This window comes from Rhinatrema bivittatum, chromosome 3 (genome assembly GCF_901001135.1).
Source record: "Rhinatrema bivittatum chromosome 3, aRhiBiv1.1, whole genome shotgun sequence".
Classification (NCBI taxonomy): Eukaryota; Metazoa; Chordata; class Amphibia; order Gymnophiona; family Rhinatrematidae; genus Rhinatrema; species Rhinatrema bivittatum.
Genome location: NC_042617.1, coordinates 356116168 through 356133536, shown reverse-complemented (window position 1 = coordinate 356133536; position 17369 = coordinate 356116168). Strand labels below are relative to the sequence as shown.

General features: G+C 45.5%; 1 protein-coding gene across 4 annotated transcripts in view; it reads right to left on the bottom strand.

The window, feature by feature from the left end:
• Nucleotides 1-4181: 4181 nt before the first annotated feature.
• Nucleotides 4182-17369, bottom strand: part of MAP3K7 (mitogen-activated protein kinase kinase kinase 7) — a 206528-nt gene continuing 193340 nt past the window's right edge. For 3 of the 4 annotated variants that reach the window (XM_029595409.1, XM_029595408.1, XM_029595410.1), the window contains 2 exons: nt 15280-15395; nt 4182-7428 (listed from right to left, as the gene is read on the bottom strand). In XM_029595409.1, coding sequence (XP_029451269.1) covers nt 7248-7428; nt 15280-15395 — 297 coding nt within the window. In that variant the 3' untranslated portion in view covers nt 4182-7247. The remainder of the gene's footprint in view (nt 7429-15279; nt 15396-17369) is intronic. The other variant, XR_003855623.1, reaches the window with a different exon arrangement.

Below are 17369 nucleotides of genomic sequence, written 5' to 3'. Positions count from 1 at the left end.
TACTGTAATGGATTGTATGTGGGCTTCTCTGAAAGGCTTATTCATAGACTCCAAATAGTCCAGAATGTGGAAAGCTAGGTGGTATTGGGATGTCTGTGGAAAGAGTTGGGGTGACTCCACTACTGCATACACTTCATCGGTTGCCCATTACACTTGGATGAAATTGAAGCTATTGACTCTTACATTTAGTGTCTTACAAAGTCATGGGCCCACTTATTTATTGAATATGTTGGCTTGGTATCAACTTTTGCAAGAGCTAAGATCAAGCCAAGTTATGCTGTACTGTGTGTACCAGCTTTGAAGGTCTGTAAGACCTGCCTGAAAGCCAGAACTTTCTCAGTTGTTGCCCCTGTTCTGTGGAACAGCCTCCCCTTAGATTAGAACAGATCTGAAATACATGAGCTTTAGAAAATTTGATTTTATATATCTAAATCTATACTTCCATATTTTACATTTGTATTTTGAACTATTTGTTCATTTTGCTGTCTATTGCGGATGGCTTAGTTGATGTACAGAGCCTAGTGTTTCTGATGGACAACTAATCAAATCTAAATAAATGGCTCTTCACTGAGGTAATAGCCTCATCAACATGAATTTACATGTGATGAGCGCTATTACCTACGCACTTGATTGGACGTGCTTTGGTCACACTAAGACCCATTTTGATTCAGGTGTTATGGTCGCATGTCCAAAATGCGCATCCAGTCATGTGTTGAGCCATGCACAGTGGCCAGCGCCTGGTATTGCACCGGCCTGTTGTAAGCGGTGCTGTTTTGAGATTATAGCAGGAAGTTCTGGTTGGTGGGCCCGGGACTTCCATTGTTAGTTGCAGGTCTGTGATGGTAGTCGTGATGTGTGTGAACATACAATATTACGTAATTTTATGGGTTTGCTTATATATAAATATCCTGCTTTGGGCATTTTTTAATTGTAAAAACTGTGGAAGAGGTTAATAAGTTTGAATAAGTTAAAATTTAAAATGATTTTTATAGTAAATTATGGCAGAAAAAGACCAAACTGGCCCGTTGTGAATCTTCCAGTTTGGGTAGCCGAACACACAAATTTCCATACTCAACCCAACACCAGCTCTTCTACCCTCATGTCAATTACCCGAACACTCAACCTTTTTCCTAGCACTGCTCTCCATCTCAGTGCAAAGCATGGCCAGAATATGCCAAAGTACTTACCATCTCCACTTGTAGATCATTTTAGTCTTACTCATTTTCCTAAATGATTCTTTCAAGATCAACACCCAATGCAACCCCCGGGTCCCTCTATTTTTTTTTTTTTTGAAAGGTTTTTTTTGTTCTTCCCTTGCAGTTTGAGAATTGGCTATCCATACTGCCAAGTATTTGGAACTTTTGGATATCTGATAAAATGATCTAAGGCATCAGACGGCATTCGGCCAAATTACTGACATGTCTTCTCGCTCACCTCTAGCTCCTATAGTATCAGCACATGCAGCAGGAAGGGTAAAAGTGGATCGGCATTCACATTGTGCTCCCTGTGAGTATTTGGCTGAACAGGGTGAGATCAGGGAAGGACAGGCAACCAGCTAGGGAAACTAATAATCCAACCAAGCGAGCCAAATTCACAAACATGAATTCCCATCACTCTGCCAACCAACTTCATGTACTAAAGAAGAAAAAAAAATGCAACAGACTAACTGGTAACTATTCTGCAGGACATAGAGACATTTTACCCTGCGGCACATTTTCAAATTCAAGAGAAAAAAGTTATTATAACTCTCTTCCAAATGTACAATTAATAGGTGACTTATAATAAGACACTGCGCTCAGCTGTTTAAAATGGTCCTTGCACAGAGGCTTATCCTATCAGTTCTTCTGCCAAACGTGCACAAAGACACTTGAAACAGGAAGACCCACCAGAAAAACCACCTATTAGCTGATAGCGGTTTGTCAAAACAAGATATTCCGGATAAACAATTTGGGGCGGATTTTCAGAGCCCTGCTCGCCTAAATCCGCCCAAAACCGGGCGGATTTAGGCGAGCAGGGCCCTGCGCGCCGGTGAGCCTATTTTACATAGGCCTACCGGCGCACGCAGAGCCCCGGGACTCGCGTAAGTCCCGGGGTTCTCCGAGGGGGGCGTGTCGGGGGCGTGCCCGGTCGTCGCGGCGTTTCGGGGGCGTGTCGGCAGCGTTTTGGGGGCGGGTACGGGGGGCATGGCTACGGCCCGGGGGCGTGGCCGCGCCCTCCGTACCCGCCCCCAGGTCGCGGCCCGGCGCACAGGAGGCCCGCTGGCGCGCGGGGATTTACTTCTCCCTCCGGGAGGCGTAAATCCCCGGAGAAAGGTAAGGGGGGGGGTGTAGACAGGGCCGGGCGGGTGGGTTAGATAGAGGAAGGGAGGGGAAGATGAGGGGAGGGCGTTAGAGGATTCCCTCCAAGGCCGCTCCGATTTCGGAGCGGCCTTGGAGGGAACGGGGGTAGGCAGCGCGGCTCGGCGTGCGCCGGCTCTACAGAATTCATAGCCTTGCGCGCGCCGATCCAGGATTTTAGCGGAGCCGCGCGTATCTACTAAAATCCAGCGTACTTTTGCTTGCGCCTGATGCGCCAGCAAAAGTACGCCTATTCGCGTTTTTTGAAAATCTACCCGTTTGTGAACTATTTCTGCCTGGGTAACTGTAATCCATTAGGAGTTATGCACAGATCAGAAAAAAAACGTCAGCGTCAAAACTGGAAGAGAGACAGGTCTGGGAGGCATAGCTTGCCCGCCAGGGTAAGGACAAAAATTAAAGAAATGAATAATTCGTTTACAGCTCGGTGTGTATGTGGAAATAATTACAAAATACATTGGGTGGGGCTGTACATTCTGGTCCGTCTTGTCTGAGGGTAAGGGTTGTGGGCCACATAAAGCCTGACAATTTCTAAGTTTGGACTTGGATTTTAGATTTAATTAACTCACCAAGGCAGGTTACAGTTCAGGTGCAGTAGGTATTTCCCTGCTCCCGAGGACTTACAATCTAAGGGGTCTACGCACTAAAGGTTTTCTCCCATTCTGTGTCTCTGGGAAAATGCTTAGTAAATGACCCCCCCCCCCCCCCCCAAGTTTAAGTTTGTACCTGAGGCAACGGAGGGGGAAGTGACTTGCCCTAGTTCACAAGGAGCAGCAATGGGAGAAGCAGGACTTGTGACTCTGTTGCCCTAGTTCTCAGCCCACTGCTCTAACCAGGCAGCCACATAAATCCTACAAGAGAAGGGTCTGAATTGAGACTCTTGCCATAAATCCAAAGTAGTAAAACCCAAAGATTGATCTCAGACCCTTCTACAACCTGCAGTGTCTGGGCAAGGATTATTGGGCTCTTTGTGTCTCCCTTGTGAAGGGGGTAAGTGCTACTTCAGTGCAAAGGGAACGCACCATTATTTTGTTCTCAAAAACACTTCTGAATGTTCCCATGACACTAAAATCTTTTTAAAATGTGAAGATAAGGAAAATGCACTACCATAGCAAAGCGAGTCACAAGTTGACATTTTTGAAAAAAATGTAGTAAAATAAAAATATCATGCTATCGCTATGTCAGAGTCAGTTCTGCCCACGGTCTTGATTCTTGTGGGCCAGCCTGATGGCCCAAACTTGTCTTCCACACCCTGGGCTGGCAGAAACTAGGCATGCTGGAGACTGAATGATCAGAGACCCCCAGAAAAGAGGGGGAGCATTAGCCATTACCGAAGACCATCACCTACTGGTTGACTCAATGGAGCATTTATACCAGGTTTTGGAGGAAGCCATGGGCAGTACCTCTCCACCAGAGGTTTGTCACTGCAATGGCTGGACTAGAAGCGGCAGGCGAGGGAGGAGAGAAAATAAAATTTAAAAAAAAAGTGTTGTGGTGGGGGAGGGAAGGCCTTGGGTAGCTGTGAATAACGTTCATGACATTGTAGCCCCAAGCTAGTTCAGGGTCTGTTTTGTACTGGAAGCCCAGAGGAAAAGGAGACAGCTCTTGTATGTGCAAAAATAAAAGTCTCTAATGATTTAGCTTTATGGACAACTGTTCCCTTATACAGATAGTTTTTGTTTTTTTTTATAGATATACTCCATTGTAGGTAGAGCTGCTGACCAGGATTTTACGAGCTGCATCTGTCTGGCTCTGTATTCCATAACACCTACTGAAAAAAAAGGTTTTGTTATATCACCCGGTTGCAAATAACATATTGATTACTACTGAAATATTTCATTTTTTATTAGACCTAATGCAATATAACTCAGCAGCAGAAAGCCAACACTGCTCATTCCAATGCAGGAAATAATTTGTCATTTTATGTACAAGTTCAGAATTATAATCTTCAACGTTTCGTCATCCCCCTCCGAGAGAAGAAAATTCTAAAAAAAAAAAAAGGCAGTTTTCTGGGAGAACCACACAGCATGGAGAGGCATACTTCCTTTACATGATTTCTTACATGATCTGTACCTTATGCTAAAAAGAGAGTCCGAGACCATTTGGAGAATGGGACAACCCGAGAGAAAATGTCATCTATGGAAGCCCAAGGTCACCAGGTGGAGAAGGGAGAAAAAGCTTAAAATATTGTATAAGCACACTAAAATATTTTAACAGAAAACAAGTACAACATATGTAAACAACTTTAAAAGAAAGTTTTTTTTTTCACATGCTAATGTCACTAGCTAGTACAAGGAGAATTTTGTTTGACCTGGAACAAATACCCTCAAGACCCTCTTCTCGTCACGTTCTTACTCAACGGGGTATAAGATCAATTTAACGGATCTTTACACTGAAAAACTGCAGAGAAATATATACACGTTGGGGGGTGTGTGTGGATATAACAGGGTCAACGAAAGATCCATGCAGTTTCCTGTCTTCATAAATAACCAGAAAAGTAACACATGCTCACGAATAAGTAATGACCAAAGCTGAATTCCACTCAATGCACTGCCATTTGATTGAGCATAAACCTGCAGAGGGCGGGCATTGCCTTCAACTACCCAAACTTCATTGAAAAGGAGGCGACTACACATTAGCACGCGCATCCTAGGGCTTCCTAAGTGCACATAACCAAGACTTCCGACGGGGTTCAGAGCAGATCACGAGGCTGAAAAGGGGCGTTACCCAGTGCCCTTTCAAGGAGGCAACAATCGACGTGATGGGAAGCAAATTTCTTCCTCCCCTGGTGTTTGACAAAGCACGTGTAGACCGGAACTTTCCTTTCTGGCAGCGGAGAATGCCTCTGGTTTTAAGAAAAAGCCTCTGTAACTCTCCTCTGGGGTCAAGACCTTTCCCCGCTAGAAACATATGCGTAAAAAGGAAATCATATGTGCAAATCTATACACACACACACACAGACATTTAGTCTTGCTTCAAGTTATATGACACAGCTGAACCCTGTAAATGTTGCAGGAAATTATCTCCCATCTGTAAGATGAAGTTAGCCCCTGATTATTTTTGCCCTTTCACTTCATGGTTCTGAGCAAGTCAGGATTACATCCATTTCGGTAGAAATGACAGATGCATACTAAGCAGCCATGCCCTGGATAACCTGCGCTATTTCTAATACTACAGTTATTTTCTCTGTCAATTAAATTTTGCTATAAATACGGTTGGCCTTGCCTTGATCCCAATATCAGTTTCAGCGAACTAATCAAATTATCTCCTACAGTTTTGGGAACGATAACCCTCCCTTCATCAAAAGAAGAAGAGGGAAGCGTCCAGACTCCCAGTGGCTTGCCAATTATAGACTGGATGCATTTAAAAAAAAAAAATCTAAGTTAGAATGACACCGTATGGTAGAAACCAAATATATTTGGAAAACCTACCAGAAGCTATTACAGAACTCATCAGGAAAATATAAAAAGAGCAGGAAGAAAAATAAAGCACTTATTCATCTGACACTTAACACTCTTCAACATTTTCCACGACTGATTTTGCTAATGGGATCTTGGGCTAATTACTTAGCTGAACTTGAGCCAAGCAACAAAATGATCACAAATAGAGCCCTTGATCATCTTTCTGGTATCCTGATGACATAGCAACCCCAGTTTTCATTTGCTATTTTCTCTTCACTTAAGCTTCCAAGCATTAAAAAGCAGGTTTGATGACCTCCATCCCTCTAAAAGACGAGCCGCACCTGCATCGGACCGACACATTTTTGGAACACGCTCTGGTTAAAAATACAGTCCTCGCAATCCAGCAAACTGCTAATGACCCCTGCGGAATTGTTTCTGTCCATACGGAGCACATGCTAATTTTATGTATTATGTATTTTATATATACATACACAGACTTTATAAAACTAACTTTTGGCAAATGTGGCAGGATTTATTATATAGGTAGCCTTACATTTACATGCCTGCTCCAAATTCCTTTTGAAAATGTCTCTTATGCAAACCTACAAAGCTTAGACTTGTGCACACACACACACGCTCTGAAATCCTATGGGAGACCCATTTTGTTCAATGTATCAACATCCTATTTTTGGCCAAAATTTGTCCAACTACCATCATAACCATGGCTTTTTTTTTTTTCTGTCAATGATTAAATGTCTGAAGACAGCACTGGCATGAGATTTACTAGGAATGGACATAAGGAAATTACTTCAGCGTGGGCATCCGTTTGACTATGGCACATGAACCTGGGATACAACAGTAAAAAACCCCAACAAACAACCCCCCCCCAATAAAACAAACAAAAAAACCCAAAACAAAAAAACAAAACAAAAAAACCCAAAACAAAAAACAACCCTTTGTTCCAGGTCAGCCCATATCACCTGCTCAGTTTACATTCCACAGAGGGCTTCTCGCAGTCATGAAATGTGCCGTTTGCCCAAGATAGGATCCACAAACAAAACAGTTTTCAAAGAACATTATGATTTGCTTTGCTCTTAACAAGTGTAAAACCAGTAGCTACTCACGTCAACCCACAAACCAATAAGGAAGTCTTATAACGCAGCACCCACCCTGCCCCTCTCCTGCTTCTGCTCAGCGTTTGGCTGGGCTAGCTTTCATGCAGACCCAGGGCCTACAGCGTCAGGATACAGCAGGCACTTTAGAGCAGGAGCTGCTGAGCCATGAAAGTTACGGCTGTGACCACCTTATCCCTATGAACTCATTGAACTGGATCAGCATCGCCGAGAAAGGAAAAGACAAGTGATGCAAATAAGTGCCGACTCTGCCGAATTTAAGCATCCAGAGTATCGTAAGAAGTGAATTTCCACAGGTCACTCTTACAAGGCCGTTGGAGAAATCTTTTTCCTGGGTGCATTTCTGCGGTCCCGGGGCATCATGAAGTGCCCTGCCGTTTCTGCTGCTGACTTCTGATGACCTCTAATTGTTTTTTGCATTGCTGGTAATAGGTTGAAAGACTTTTGTTTTCGTCCAAAAGCTTTTTATGTTCTTGCACAAGACGGGATGTGTTTTGTTGGTCTTTTTCATCCTGGTTCAGTTCTGCTATTAATTCTTGCCTAGAAAAAATATCAACAAAAGGCTTGGCATGAGACGTGCACACCTCTAGAGAAGCAAGATTCATTAGGCCACAAACAGTCAATTTATGCATTTTATCTTCTGCATTGAATCAGAAAAAGAAACAGTTATTACACTGATCTCTAGTGATAGGTAGTTCACCCAACATCTGCTATTGGTAAAGAGCTCTGCTTTGTCTGAAGACAATGTGACTCGCCAATCAAATATATGGTACTCCTTAGCTAAGTGTTCTCTTCAACCAAAAGGGGGAAAACATTGACAACACAACTCTGCTAATGGGCGTTCATTTGTTTTTGGTGGATTTGAACTATCTACCTTTTTTCTTCTCTTATCAAAGACACATCTAAATTATAAAAATGGGCCCTAGGGGGTGAAGTTGGGCTCTAAACCTCAAAAAGATCCTGAACAATAGACTGTGCAAACCTGCTGTCATGAGAGGAGACTGTGTCTAGATCAGTGGTCCTCATCCCAGTCTTCAGGACACACTTAGCCAGTCAGGTTTTCAGACTATCCATTATAATACAAGGGAGGCAGTGCATGCAAATCTCTCTAATGCATATTCATTGTGGATATGCTGAAAACCTGACTGGCTAAGTGTATCCCAAGGACTGGATTGAGAATCCCTGGTCTAAATGGTAATAGGATGTGAATGTGTGGACTGAATATCATACCACAGCTTTGTAAATCTCTTCTGTAGTGGTCAACTTGAAATGAGCCTGGACATGCACTTCTAAGGTCAAATCAGTTTGGGCAAAAACGTGAAGGATATAAATCTACTACCCAATGAGATAACGTCCTCTTCAATACAACAATCCCAAACTTGGGGGCCAAGAGAAATAAAAAGATGTATGAACTTTCTAAGATCATTAGTCCATCCTAGATAGAAGGCAATGGATCTTTTGCAGTTCAAAGTGTGCAAGGTTCATTTACCTTACTGAATGTAACCTTGAGAGAAAGGTTTGAAGGATGATAGGCTAATATAAGGTGGAAATCAGTCACTACCTTAGGCAGGAACTTAGGAGGCGTGTAAACCACCACTCAGTTATGATGAAATTTAGTATAAGGCAGAGAGGTTACTAGGGACTCGAGATCATGGACTCTGTGGGCTGAACTGACCGCCGCCGTAAAAGCAACTTCCCAGGTCAGGTACTTTAGCCCAAAAGGAAGGCCTAAAGCTCAGAGGCTTTCATCAGCTGTGTTTAACTATGCTGAGGTCCCATAACTCTCTGGGTGACTTAATGGGAAGCTCTCCTAACAAAGCAAACCCCACATAAATTTGACAACTAACGTTCGTAGTCCACTGCTCTAACCACTAGGAGACCAGGGTTCAAGTCCTGTTGTCGCTCCTTGTGACCTTGGGCAAGTCACTTTACCCTCCATTGCCTCAGGTACAAAACTTAGATTGTAAACCCTACGGGGATAGGGAAATACCTACAGTATCTGAATGTAAACCGGTGTGATATCTCCATGGTACTACAGGAACGAAAATGAACAGGTAAGAACTAATTTTCCTTTCCCTGTATGTACTCGGATCAGTCCAGACTCCTGGGATGTACCAGAGCTCTCCTACCCGGGGTGGGACCCTAAGAGTACCGCTCGGATCACACCTTCCCAAAACTCCTAGAGTCTGGAGCTCGCACATCCAAGCGGTAATGAAGAGCAAAGGTGTGCAGAGATTTCCAAGTGGCTGCTCTACAAATCTCCTGCGGCGAAATCTGTTGGCACTCAGCCCACAAGGCTGCCTGTACAATGCGCTCGGAGACCCTCCGGGAGAGGACGACCCCGAAGAAGGTACGCCGATCCAATGGCCTCTTTTAACCAATGGGCTATAGTAGCCCTCAATGCTTCATGACCTCTCTTGGGACCGCTCCAGAGCACAAATAAATGATCTGACATGCGAAAACTATTTGTGACCTCCAAATAACGCAGCAGAGCCCGTCGGATGTCTAATCTCCATAAATCCGCAGCGTGGGGATCAGAAGGATCCAAACCAGAGAATGATGGAAGTTCCACAAACTGATTCAAGTGGAAAGAAGATACCACTTTTGGGAAAAAGGAAGGAACTGTTCGCAAGGAGACTCCTGAATCCGTAATCCTCAACAAGGGCTCCCTGCAAGACAACGCCTGAAGTTCAGACACTCTGCAAGCTGAAGAAATAGCCATGAGAAATGATATCTTTAAAGTAAGATCCTTCAAAGTAGCCCTTTTTATGGGCTCGAACGGCTCATTACATAGAGCTTTAAGAACCAAGTTGAAATTCCACAACGGACAAGGCCTTTTAAGCAGAGGATACAGATGATTCGCCCCTTTAAGAAAATGCGCCACGTCAGGATGCGCGGCCAAGGAAACTCCTTGTAACTTGTACACATAGCGAATTGCGGGAAAATCCCTTAGCGAGGCAGGCCTGCAAGAAAGAGAGAATATTCGCCACCACCTCCCGAGTGGGATCTATGCTGTGTTGAATGCACCAGGCCTCAAATATTCCTGACACTCGAACATAAGCTAGTGAGGTAGAAGTCTTTCATGACTTTAAAAGAGTAGCTATCACTGCATCTGAGTATCCTTTGCTCTTCAAACGTTGCCTCTCAAAAGCCATGCCGCAAGACAGAAGAGATCCGCCTCGTCCAAATAGACGGGCCCCTGATGCAGAAGATTCGGCAACTCTCTGAACCGCAGTGGGGTGTCCACCACTAGGTTGACTAGATCCGCAAACCAGGGATGCCTCGGCCACTCTGGAGCAATTAGTACCACTTCCCCCGGATAGGTCTCTATTCTTCGGAGCACTCTTCCGATTAATGGCCAGGGTGGAAACACATACAGGAGGACTGCCGTCGGCCAAGGAAGAACCAGGGCATCCACTCCTTCCGCCCCTGTCTGTCGACGCTGACTGAAGAAACGAGGAGCCTTGGCATTTCGGAACGTGGCTATGAGATCCATGCTCAGCCTGGACACGTGTTGCATATCATCCGAAAGGCTTCTGTGGAGAGTTCCCATTCTCTGGGATCGAGACAGTGGCAACTGAGAAAGTCGGCTTGAACGTTGTTGACCCCAGCAATGTGAGAGGCTGCGATACTGACGAGATGGTGCTCTGCCCAATGAATCAGGAGCTGAGCTTCCAGTGCCACCGGTTGGCTCTTGGTTCCTCCCTGGCAATTGATATAGCCACTGTCGTTGCGTTGTCCGACAGGACTCTGACTGATTTCCCCTGCAGAAGCAGCAGAAAGGCTTGTAATGCCAACCTCGCTGCTCTGGTCTCCAGACGGCTGATGGACCAACTGGATTTTTCCAGCGGCCAGAGGCCCTGTACAGATTTGTCTTGACAGACCGCTCCCCAGCCGGAGAGGCTGGCATCCATAGTCACTACCGTCCAGACAGGCACTTCCAGGGGCATACCCCAGTTCAAGTGGTCTGAAAGGAGCCAACAGTCAAGACTAGACCGAGCAGAATCCGGAAGGGGAAGGAGAAGGTGAAACTATTTCGAGACGAGATTCCAACGGGAAAGCAATGCTGACTGCAGAGATCTCATATGAGCAAAGGCCCATGGCACTAACTCTAGAGTGGAGGTAATGGAACCAAGGACCCGCAAGTAATCCCATACTCTTGGAGGATTTTTGGACAACAAATCCCGAATCTGTCTTTGCAGCTTGACAATGCGGTCCTTGGTGAGAAAAACTCTTCCATGGTACATGTCGAACAAAGCTCCCAGGAATTCCAAAGACTGCGAAGGAGTCAGGTGGATTTTGGCGGGGCTGACTACCCAACCGAGAGACTGTAGTAGCTGAAGCACTCTCCTCACCGCCGAATGACAGAGCTCCTCCGTCTTTGCCCGAATCAGCCAGTCGTCCAGATAGGGATGCACAAATAAACCTTCTTTTCTCAGGTGCGCCGCCACTACAATCATGATTTTGGTAAAGGACCTGGGCGCCGTAGCCAGGGCGAAGGGAAGAGCGCAAAATTGAAAATGATCGCCCAGCACGGAGAACCACAGGAACGTCTGGTGGTCCGGACAGATGCCGATGTGTAAATACACTTCAGTGAGATCGAGGGACGCTAGGAACACGCCTTGTGAACCGAAGCGATGACCAATCAGAGAGTCTCCATGCAAAATCATGGAACACGAAGGCACCTATTGACTCGCTTCAGGTCCAGTATGGGCCGGTAGGTGCCGTCCTTCTTTGGAACCACAAAGTAAATGGAGTAATGGCCCTTTCGCCGTCCCTCGGGGGGGAACTGGAACTATTGCACCCAAGTCGATCAGGCACCTTACAGTGTCCCTGACCGCCTGACGTTTCTCTTCGTAGGAGCAAGGGGAGATTAGGAAGCGATCCCGAAGGCGCTAAGCAAAATCTAAAGTGTAGCCTTGTCTTATCACCGTGAGGACCCACTGATCAGACGTTAACTTGGCCCATTCCTCGTAAAACTGAGACAGTCTGCCTCCCACCAGCGGAACAGACGAATGGACCAGCCGCATTTCATTGATAGGATTTAACTCCTCCTGTGGACTGAGAGGCTCCGGATTGCCCGAACCTACAGCCACGAAAGGACTGAGACCAAGATTGCTGCCTGCCTGTAGATTGTCTGGAGGAGGAACCCGACAAACGAGAAGCTCGGAATCTGTGATTCCCCCGGAAACGAGACTGGGAAGGGAAGGTACCCCTTGGTCTAGGCTTATCCTCCGGCAAGCGATGGACCTTGTTTTCACCCAAGGATTGGATCATATCCTCCAGTTGCTTTCCAAACAGCAATTTGCCCCTAAATGGCAAAGATCCCAACTGAGCCTTAGAGGAGACATCAGCCAACCAGTTCCTCAACCAAAGTAGGCGGCGGGCCATGGAGCGTGCTGATGTCCGAAGCAGGTCATACAAGGCATCAGGCGCTGTACGCCACCGCGGCTTCTAGGTGTCCTGCCTAAATGGCTTGCTCCTGAGAAAGAGGTAATACTCTGCAGATGCTGGACCCAACGAAGTCCTGCACGCAAAGAAAAGGTGCTGCACATAGCAGCCCGGACCCCCAGTGCAGAAACTTAAAAAATGCGCTTAGGTTGCACCTGAAGCTTACGGTCCATAAGATCTCGAAGTGCTATTGCTCCTGTCACCGGGATGGTGATCTTTTTGGTTACTGCAGACACGGGAAGGGGATACAGTCTATCCATAGCCTTGCTGACTTTCAGCCCCAACTTTGGAGTGTCCCATTCACGGAACAGCAAGTCAGTGACAGACAAATGAAATGGAAAAGACTTTGTCGGCCCCCGGAGACCCACCATGACTGGGTCAATGTTCCCTAAACGGGAATCTTCCTTAGGTACCTCAATACCTAATTCTTCCAATACAGAGTGGGTCCAACTCATCTCTTCTAAAGAGACGGACCACCTTAGGGTCATCTCCCTCCATGCCTTGAGGCTTGACGTGGTCCAAGTCATCGTCAGGATCCACCCCCAGCGGGGGCTTGTCACCCAAATTCATGTCATCTGGGCCAGAATCCGGTGAGGACACATCGCCCACTGGACGGGCCGGGGCGGAAGCACGGAGGGGCCGAGGAACTGCAGCATCTCCTTTCTCTGGAAGCGGAGACAGCTTAGGGCCATGTGCTCCAGAGGCCAGCAAGGCAACTCCTGCCCCTCTCTTGGCAGCTTTGCGGGCTTTAAAGGCTTTGTGCAGGAACATAATAAAATCAGAAGAAAATGAGGAAGAGGAGGAGTCAGAATCCCTCTCAGGGCTCTGTCCCTCTTCGTCAGCGACCTCCTCTGCCCGACTGCCCCCCTCAGGAGCCTGAAAGTGCGGTGACAAAAGTGGGGGTAAATTCCTCTCCCCCCAGCGTGGCTAGCTCAGCCGCACAAAAAGTTTGCAAAATGGCCTCCGTTCCCGCGCTGAGTGGGAATGGGTCTGAGGTGTTCTGCTGCAGCCGCCCGAGCCTTCCCGGCTCGCAGCATGGCTTAGAAAGGCGGAACAAAGGCCGTCTCTGGAGATGCCGCACAGGCGCGTCTCCACACGCCTTGCAGGCCGCCCGCCGCATGAGAGAAAATTAAAAGAAACGCTGATTGAGAAACAAGCCCGCTCCCAGCGCAGCCCGATAACGGAGGGAGACCCGGCACAGCAAGGCACTCTGCCCCGAAACAGGAAAACACAAAACTTTGTTCTTTTTTTTTTAAACCTGATCGACGTCTTCCTGGGTCTTCTGCCTCTGAGGGTGAGTGAGCCGGGCTCCCCATTTCATTGCGAGGACTTAGCTCCTCCAGAGCTCTGGTCGAGACCTTCTCTCCCTGGTTTTCTGCCCCCTCAAAAGGGCTGGTTCCAGGATTGCTGCCTCCTGGTTCCTTGTCTCTGAGCTCCTGCTCGGGGCCTACTCTGACAAAACCTTCTATTCGGCCGGAAACGAGATTGCCCCGCAAAGGGACTCTTGTTTCCTTTAGGCTTATCTTCCGGCAGCCTATGCCCTTTGGTCTCACCGAGACATTTCACGAGCTCCTCCAAGTCCTTTCCAAACAGAAGCTTTCCCTTGAAAGGCAGTTCTCCTAACCGAGACTTAGACCACACATCCGCCAACCAGTTCCTTACCCAAAGGAGACATCTGACCGAGACTGTGGAAATCATAATTCTCAAAGAAGTTCTGATGAGGTTGTACAATGCATCTGTGACATAAGCCACCACTGCCTCTAGACAGTCCGCCTACTTAGCCTCAGATTCAGAAAGCATTCTTGTAGCCTGCAACTGCTGAACCCAACTGTCACAAAAACTGACTACAGAAATTTGAAGGAAGAAGCCATTTCTAAGGCACATGCTAGACAGAACAGAAAGCAGGAAACTGTCGAAAAAAGTCTAAGATCAATTTTGGGGAAAATAAATCATCCATTTTTCCTTGCAGAAGAAAGCAAACTGAGGCACATTGGTGGCCGTAGTAATGTGGAAACTACAGAACATGATCAGAAGTGTTTCACCTAGACGGCTCTGGAAAATGTCCGATTAATGCCGAGCGAAAATGAAACATGCCTTCTGAAAACCCTTAATCCAGAGAAAAGATTTACACATGCCACCCCACAACGTCAACATGAACTACTGCAATATAAATGATTTCTCTGCCCATTCTCTAAATATTTTCTTGATAACCTATGTAAAAATGGTAGGCAAACAGTACAGAAACGACAACCAACTACAATCAGGCACCAGAATGTAAAATGGGCAAACACTTCCAAGCGCAGACTGAGATGAGCCAATACTAGTTGGCATCACTAAGCCATGTCTCTGGTTAGAGATGGGCCAAAAAGCCATGATCGTATCCAACTCTTGCCCAGCTTCCAATGCTGATAGGATTTACTGGATCATGAATGGAAATCTGGCTACAATATTCTGATGAGGGATTGTTACATATACCCCTGATTTTTCAGAATCATTTTAATCAGATCTCAGATGGAGACTAGATAATCCACATTTGAAATAGTGGCAGGAGGGGTAAGGCATTATCTGCATAAGATCATTATCTGTGTAAGATGGCTTTTTGAGAGTTCTAAGATAGCAGAGTTGAACAATAAAAAAGTGCAATCTATCATCATTGTGTAGGGATATGAAGTCTGTATGGAGTGTGCAACTTCTCTTGCTGCAGTGCAAGCCAAAACAGAAAATTAAATTTGACAAGATTATAAAGCAGGGGTGGGCAGCTCTAGTCCTGGAGTGCAACAAATAGGTCTGGTTTTCAGGATATCCACAAAAAATATGCCTCCACAGTATGCAAATCTCTCTCATGCATAATCATTGTGGACATTGAGAAAACCAGATCTGTTTAGGGCATGCCAGGACTAGAGTTGCTTACCTCTGTTATAAGGCAAGTAGTCTACTTACTTTCTCTGCAATAGCAATGCAATTTCTGTTTGAACTTTCATGTATTCTTGAGCCATTTTACAGTGCTGTTCATAGACGGCCATAGATTCTTTGGAGTTCGGACATGGTTGTAGGGGCTGAAAATAAATCAGACATATTAAAAAGTAATCAACTGATATTGCAATATATAGCCTGCTAGAATGTGCCTGAAATATATTTATAACACGCTTTCGGAAACAAGAAAACCTTTAAAGAGATGTGCAAAACCATGCTCTGGGAAGTTTTGGAGCAGATTTGAAAACTGCTTTTGTTTGCTGTGACACTTTTGCTTATTACAAGAAGGCAAGATCAAAGCCCTGTTTAATCACCATTGGTGATTTTCATGGTGCCAAGTTACTTGTAGTGCTGGAAAGGATGTTTATAGCATGCGGAGTCACTTGTGGACGTGTCAGCCTCTGCCAATGAATTCTAAAAAGTGCAGCTTAAAAGGTGCTGTCCAAAGCAAGTGCCAAGGGACCTCAATATAGGGACAGGTATTAAAGGCTAAGACTAGCTATCCCCTGCAGGGCTTCAGGAACAAACAGAACAACAGAAGGAGAGGTGAGGGGAGAACAAAAGCAAAGTAATTAGAGAAGACGCTCAACTTGTTGACCTGAGCAGCTAAAAGTACCATGAGCTGTGATCCCCTCAGACTGCCGGAAGGACATTTATAAAAGGACGAAGCAAATTCTATCAGGCCAATTGCATTGCCTATAGCAAGTCGTATTTCACTTAGACTTATGCTAAATTTATATTTCATCTCAAGAATCTTCTCTAGAGGGGATTTTTTTTTTTTTGCTTTGTACAAGTAAAAAAAAAAAAGTTTGCTTTGTCTGAGCTTTTGTTTGTTTACACTTTTTATGGTAATTATACATTTAGAAAGGTTGTTCTCCAAAGCCTCCTGTTCTAGTTTATTTTTATAATTCTTATAGATTCTTTTTTTTTTTTTTTTATCATCACGCTATGCAGTACCATTTTGGGTCTCATCAGGCTCTTCCTTTTAAATTTTGTGATGTCCCCTGCTGATTCTGGGCTCTGCGAAGTCAGTCAATTATAAATCAAGTTTATATATATGTATTCTAACAGCTGAAACAGACTTCTTTGACGAATGATACATTTAGCATTTATTTATTTATATTTATTTATTTATAGGTTTTTATATACCGATAGCCGTTTGCACATCGTATCGGTTTAATAATAAGCATTATTACTTATTATGTTAAGGTTAATATTAAATTAAAACTGGTTGCTTTTGTGAGAATGCATCCAAAGCTGCAGCAAGCTTGTTTGGTTTCACCCAGCCTACCAAGAGTGGGGAGTTTTCGGTGACAGCTTGACCTCACAAAATTCCAAATAAAAGGGTCATCCTCAATTGCTTTAGTGGCTGTACTAAGTGGGTTCCATTCCCAAGCCTGGTTTCTGCCCCTTGGATCAGCTGGGTCGCTGTATCACCTAGTGGCCAGCATAAGCCTAATTGATTCCAGAGGTAGCCATGGACTACAGGATCCTGGTCCCTACAGTTACTGCAACAGCTGGACTAAAGGCAAGTGGGAAGAGGGGTCGTCCCCCCACAACAAAAAAAAAAGTTGAAAAAAAGTAGGGTGCTTGTGAATGGAAAACCATGGCGCTGCAGACCCATTGAGTTAGAAAGCCAAAGTAACAGGAGGAAACTGCCACTCAACCACCCCGCCCCCCCCCCAACAAAAAAAAAACTTGAGCAAAAACCTGCAAGACCTGAAGCGGTACTGACCAGACTCACTAAAAAGCAAAAGCTTAAAAGGCAAGGTGCCCAACCCCAGAATGAGATGCTTGGAAGGTGACCTAATTGCCAGTTCCCTTTAAAAAGAACATGGATCCTACATGACCTGATCTAGTGATCCCGGGCAGCCGCTCCCCTCTCCTTACCAAGTTTGTCCTCCCATACAGTCCAGATTGTGCTAAAGTTAATTGTTCACAAGAAATATACTGCTGAATGTGCCAGACTTGGTTGTCTGAGAAGCAGCGGGTGGTGCTAGTCTGCCACCAGCCATTCCTGTTGCTTCTGCTGGACTGTGCCTTGCAGAGGAAATGCT